At 37.4% G+C, this 5,000-nt stretch overlaps 1 protein-coding gene across 10 annotated transcripts in view; it reads left to right on the top strand.

Annotated features, from left to right (window-relative positions):
- LOC143741132 (uncharacterized) overlaps positions 1–5,000 on the top strand; it is a 45,876-nt gene that overhangs the window by 15,058 nt on the left and 25,818 nt on the right. For 6 of the 10 annotated variants that reach the window (XM_077233504.1, XM_077233502.1, XM_077233501.1 and 3 more), the window contains exons 2-3: positions 402–453; positions 4,692–4,845. In XM_077233504.1, the coding sequence (XP_077089619.1) occupies positions 4,813–4,845 (33 nt within the window). In that variant the 5' untranslated portion in view covers positions 402–453; positions 4,692–4,812. Of the gene's footprint in view, positions 1–401; positions 454–4,688; positions 4,846–5,000 lie in introns of all 10 variants that reach the window. The other 4 variants (XM_077233503.1, XM_077233505.1, XM_077233500.1 and 1 more) reach the window with 1 other exon arrangement.

The following is a 5,000-nucleotide window of genomic DNA, read 5'->3' as shown; positions in this document are numbered from 1 at the left end:
ATCCAGCCGACCAATCAGAGCACAGTGTGCTTTTCAGAAGGAGGGGCTTCATAGAGACAGGAAGTAAGAGGAGCGTTACTGACAGACCGGGAAGAGAGGAGCCGCAACAATGGAGAATATGAGGAAAATAATCAACATTCAAGTTCTAGTAGAGACTAAAACACAATCGTGACTTAGATAAAGAGCATAATTTGGGCTTTAAAATGGAGTGAGATGTGTTGTGATTGTAGCAGTAGATCAGACAGATTGAAGTCTTCTATCTGTGTTTTCTCCCATCTGGGGCTGAAAATCTCCCAGCGTGTGTGTGTGTGTGTGTTTGTGTGTGTGCATTATAGTGACACGTAATCAGTTTAAAATCATCTTGTATATGATTGTGTGTGTGTGTGTGTGTTTGTCAACAGTGTTTTGCTGAAGACTTTGAGAAACTGAAGAGTAACAGCAGAAAAACACCACGTGAGTCTTTCATTAATACGCCTTATACAAACATGCATGACATCACTTGTTTATGTATTTTACATTAAATATGAATATTTATTCAAATATGTACATTCGTTTCATGTCTATTGGAATGTACATGAAGTAATTACCTGTTTAAAGTTATGTAATGCTACACACACACTCAGACAGACAGACACACACACACACAAACAGGAGCTACATTACACAACATATTAGATGCAATTAGCATAATTTGCAGAGATGAATATTAAATATTACATCATGATGAGTTTGTCCAGTAGTTTAAGTGACAAATCGGACAGATCCCAGCATGCTTTGCTGCAGTGCAACTAGACATCCTTTGTATGTGAGTGTATGTGTGTGTTTGATCTCGGTTTAAACGCACATCATGTGCTGCTACTTGCTTTCTTATGCTTTTTCTTTATAAAATTTTTTAGATTTATTTCTATTTATTTCTATTCTTAAAATTATTTTATTTTTTTAAATTGATTTATTTTTATCTTTTGTTTTTTCATGTATTTTTATTTATTTGTTTTTTTTATATTTGTTTATTTTATATTAGCCTATTTATTTGTTTATCATTTTTTAAAATGTAGTTTTATTTACTTGTTTCTTTTATTCTATTTACTTATTTGTTTGTTTTTTCTTTTATCATTTATTTTTCTTTTCATTCTTTAAATTTTTATTTATTTTTTCTTTTGTATTTAATGAGAGATTTTTCTACTCTTTATATATTTATATATATATATATGTGTGCATTTTTTTTCTTTGTCTATCTTTCATTTGTTATTTATATATTTTTACATTCCTTCCTTTCCGAATATGTGTCTCTCTCTCATTCCTCTATAATCCCTCATTCCAGCAGCTGTTCCGGCTGAATTAACTCTATAACTGGGGTCTGATTTGCATATTAACCCTGTTAATGCTGATGTGTGTTTGTTCTGTCAGTGACACGAGAGTGTGTGTCAGTAAAGCGTCCTCGGTTCACCTGTATCATCATCATCAGGGATCGGGATCGAGTCCGAGCACGTCTCAGTGTTCCCTGCTCCTGCCAGGAAACTTCTCCTTTGTAACGTCATGTTCTTTTGTTCACACGTAATGATTTAATTGCATTTACTTGCATTCGAAACCAAAATGAACCTGGTCCGTCGTTCAGAACCGACTCAAGTTGTTACTTGTCTTGGGAAATTCACATCAGTCCGCCAGAATCGCTCGTTTTCTCGGAAGAATAACAACCAGAATCCATGTAATCCCACGAGCGCACAGCCTTTATGCTGATATTATCTGATGACAAAGTGCTTTCATCTGAACCGAAACATCTTCAATCCTTTTATTCAAACCATTAAACCAGCAACAATAAACAAAACACGATGCATTTTAAACAGTTTAGCGATTTAAGTGTCCGTCTCACATGCATCTGTTTTCCGTGATGCTTCTGTCAGTTGCTCCTATCAATAAATCATTCATAATTAATGGAATGGAGTTGGTCTGGTTTTGCAGGCCTTTATTCGTGCCGTATTAAACTTCCTCATCAGCGTTTGTTCCTCTGTATTCCTGAAGTTTTGTGTTTTTTGTGTCCTGGAAAGAAACGACGGGCAGATCTCAGCTCATAAATTAACAGGGATGTGTTTGGAAAGGGCCGATTCGTTCGCACCTGTTCCTCATTATCCAGCCTCATCTGTCGCTCTTAGGGACTCTGATTGGTCGAGAGGAACTCAGCGTTTGGTCTGATTTCACAGTGGCAGTGCAGTTAGTGAGTCAATCATCACTAGTGCTAGTGCGTATAGTGCTGTGATGGGAACCGCTGGACCACAGTGTTAACCCTAACAGCCTAAAACACTCAGAACACCCTAGCAACTGCATAGCAAAAGACTAAAATAGTCAAAACACCCTAGCAACTGCATAGCAACAGACTAAAATAGTCAAAACACCCTAGCAACTGCATAGCAACAGACTAAAATAGTCAAAACACCCTAGCAACTGCATAGCAACAGACTAAAATAGTCAAAACACCCTAGCAACTGCATAGCAAAAGACTAAAATAGTCAAAACACCCTAGCAACTGCCTAGCAACAGACTAAAATAGTCAAAACACCCTAGCAACTGCACAGCAACAGACTAAAATAGTCAAAACACCCTAGCAACTGCCTAAAAAAACTCAGAAAACCATAGCAACTACATATCAAAAGTCTAAAACATTAGTAACTTAACAGCAACAGCCTAAAACACTTAAAATACCCTAGCAACTACAAAGCAACAGCCTACAGCACTCAAAACACCCTAGCAACTGCATAGCAACAACCTAAAACACTTAGAACACCTATGAACTGCATAGCAACAGCCTAAAACATTCGAAACCCCCTAGCAACTGCATAGCAACAACCTAAAACACTTAGAACACCTATGAACTGCATAGCAACAGCCTAAAACATTCGAAAACACCCTAACAATTCCAGAGCAACAACCTAAAACACTCAGAACACCCTAGTAAGGGAAATTTAAATGTTCCCAGTGCTCCTTACGAGGGCAAAACAAAGTTGTGGTCTGTGTGTGTGTGTGTGTGAGACCTTCTGCCGCTCCCTGTGGGCGTCTCTTGGCTCTGGATGATTCTTGGCTCTCTGAGAGGTTTATTTGCTGAGGTCTGACCTCTCGTCTCCTGTCTCTGGGCGCCGGGTTTCCTTCAGATGACTTTCTCTGGACTCAACACGGCTTCATCGCATTCAGATTCATCAAATATGGGATTGAGATTGTTATACAATATTGACCTTAATATATTTAAAAAAAATAGTAAGGTCATGTTATAAGAGTCTTCAGTTCATCTTGTGGTTGTTTGTGGTAAAATCACTAGGTTTATTGTTTAATTGAACTTTTCCCAGGTGTCTTGAGTTCTGTTTTTCCTTGCGATCGTTGCATCTAAAGCGTGTCCGTGTGAGTGCTGGCGGCTGATGGTGGTGTGTGTGTGTGTGTGTGCGGTGTGTGTTTGCGAGCCGACAGCTGGCGGGAAGGGCCGCGGGAGCCCGACGGGGTCGTCCGGACCTCATTTCCAAACTCACTGTAAACAAAAGGTTAAAGAGGGTTCAGACGCGCTGCATTAACAGATGCTCGTCGACTCAGTCCTCCATTACATCACCAAAACATCATTCAAACATTACTCAAAGATTTTGTAAGCACGTTGCGTTTAGTTGTGCATGGAGTCGACTGTTTTAGCTGTGATGATAACGCAATGTAATACAAAAATAATAATACAAAGGAATTATGAACACATGCAAAAACAAAAGAGAACCAAAGTTTCTTCAGTATATTGATTATGATAACTGATGATGTTCTATATTTTGCTTTTTCTATGCATTGTTTTGTAGCTGTAGTTTGCAAAATAACTCTGTCAGAAAAGTACCTTAACCGAGTTTAGAGTTTTGCTCTTACTTGAATTTTTATATATTTAAAACAAATATGAAATATTTTCCTAATATTTTGATGTTTAATCAAACTTGTAGTGTCATTAAACATAAATATCCCCTCCAGACGTCACTTTTGGCGACTGTCATGATTTTCTACATATTCTAGGTCTTTTATCTCAAAATTTTTCCCTTTTTGCGGATGTTTTCAATATTGTTTTATAGAGTATCACAGTTCAGTTTGAAAGAAAAACTAATTTTTTACTCTGTAAATTTGAACTGATCATTATTAGTATTAATCATTTAATTCAAGATGCATAATTGTATGTAAGAATAATGCAATGAAATATGACATAATTTTGTCCATGCGTTTATTCAATGCAAAAAACTGTAGCTGTATTTTGCCATTTTTGCCAAATCCGTTAGATAAATATGATTTGATTTTGAAGATGCATCATTTCTTATTATCTTTGATTCTTCAACATTAAGAAATAATGATTTCTGATCTTGATCATTGTGTTTGTAGAGTTTCAGTGGTGATATTTTCCTCTTGTATACTGGAATATGATCTGTTCTCTTGCTTTGAGGCGTGACGGTCACTCCACTGATGTGTGTGCATGTCTCCCTCTAGTGGAGAAAACACACGCTGCATCTAGTAATGATTCTGCAGAAATTATTTTTGAATTGTAGGATGGATATTCAGTTTCTAAAGTGTCTGACCTTTCAGTGAGAATTTGGGTGAATTTTCAATGCATTCATGTTTTCTTTGTTGGTTTTCAGACGTGGCTTCCTGAGGTTTATGCGTTTATTTTCTTCTCTTTCCTTATGTTTTAGTAGTATATCTCAAGATCTGCTGCAGTGCATCGTGGGAAAGATCTTCAGATTGTAAGGACTGTGTTTACGGGAGAAAAGACGTCTGGAGAAACTGAACCAACTGAGAGACAAACTGACCAACGGGATGCCAGGAATGAGTGCGCAGGAATCCAGCACGGTAAACACACACACACACACACACACAAACACACACACACACCTCTCAACACCACGGAAGAATATCGACCGATCACGACTGCACTCGCAATCTGATGTGAACGAGAGTTGAATTCAAACAACTTCTTTTAAGGATGTTTATTGACAAAATAAACT

This window comes from Siphateles boraxobius, unplaced genomic scaffold (genome assembly GCF_051911475.1).
Source record: "Siphateles boraxobius isolate OS27281-9 unplaced genomic scaffold, OSU_SipBor_1 18, whole genome shotgun sequence".
NCBI classification, from domain to species: domain Eukaryota; kingdom Metazoa; phylum Chordata; class Actinopteri; order Cypriniformes; family Leuciscidae; genus Siphateles; species Siphateles boraxobius.
Note: the sequence above shows the minus strand (reverse complement) of the source record. Positions and strands in the feature narration are given on the sequence as shown.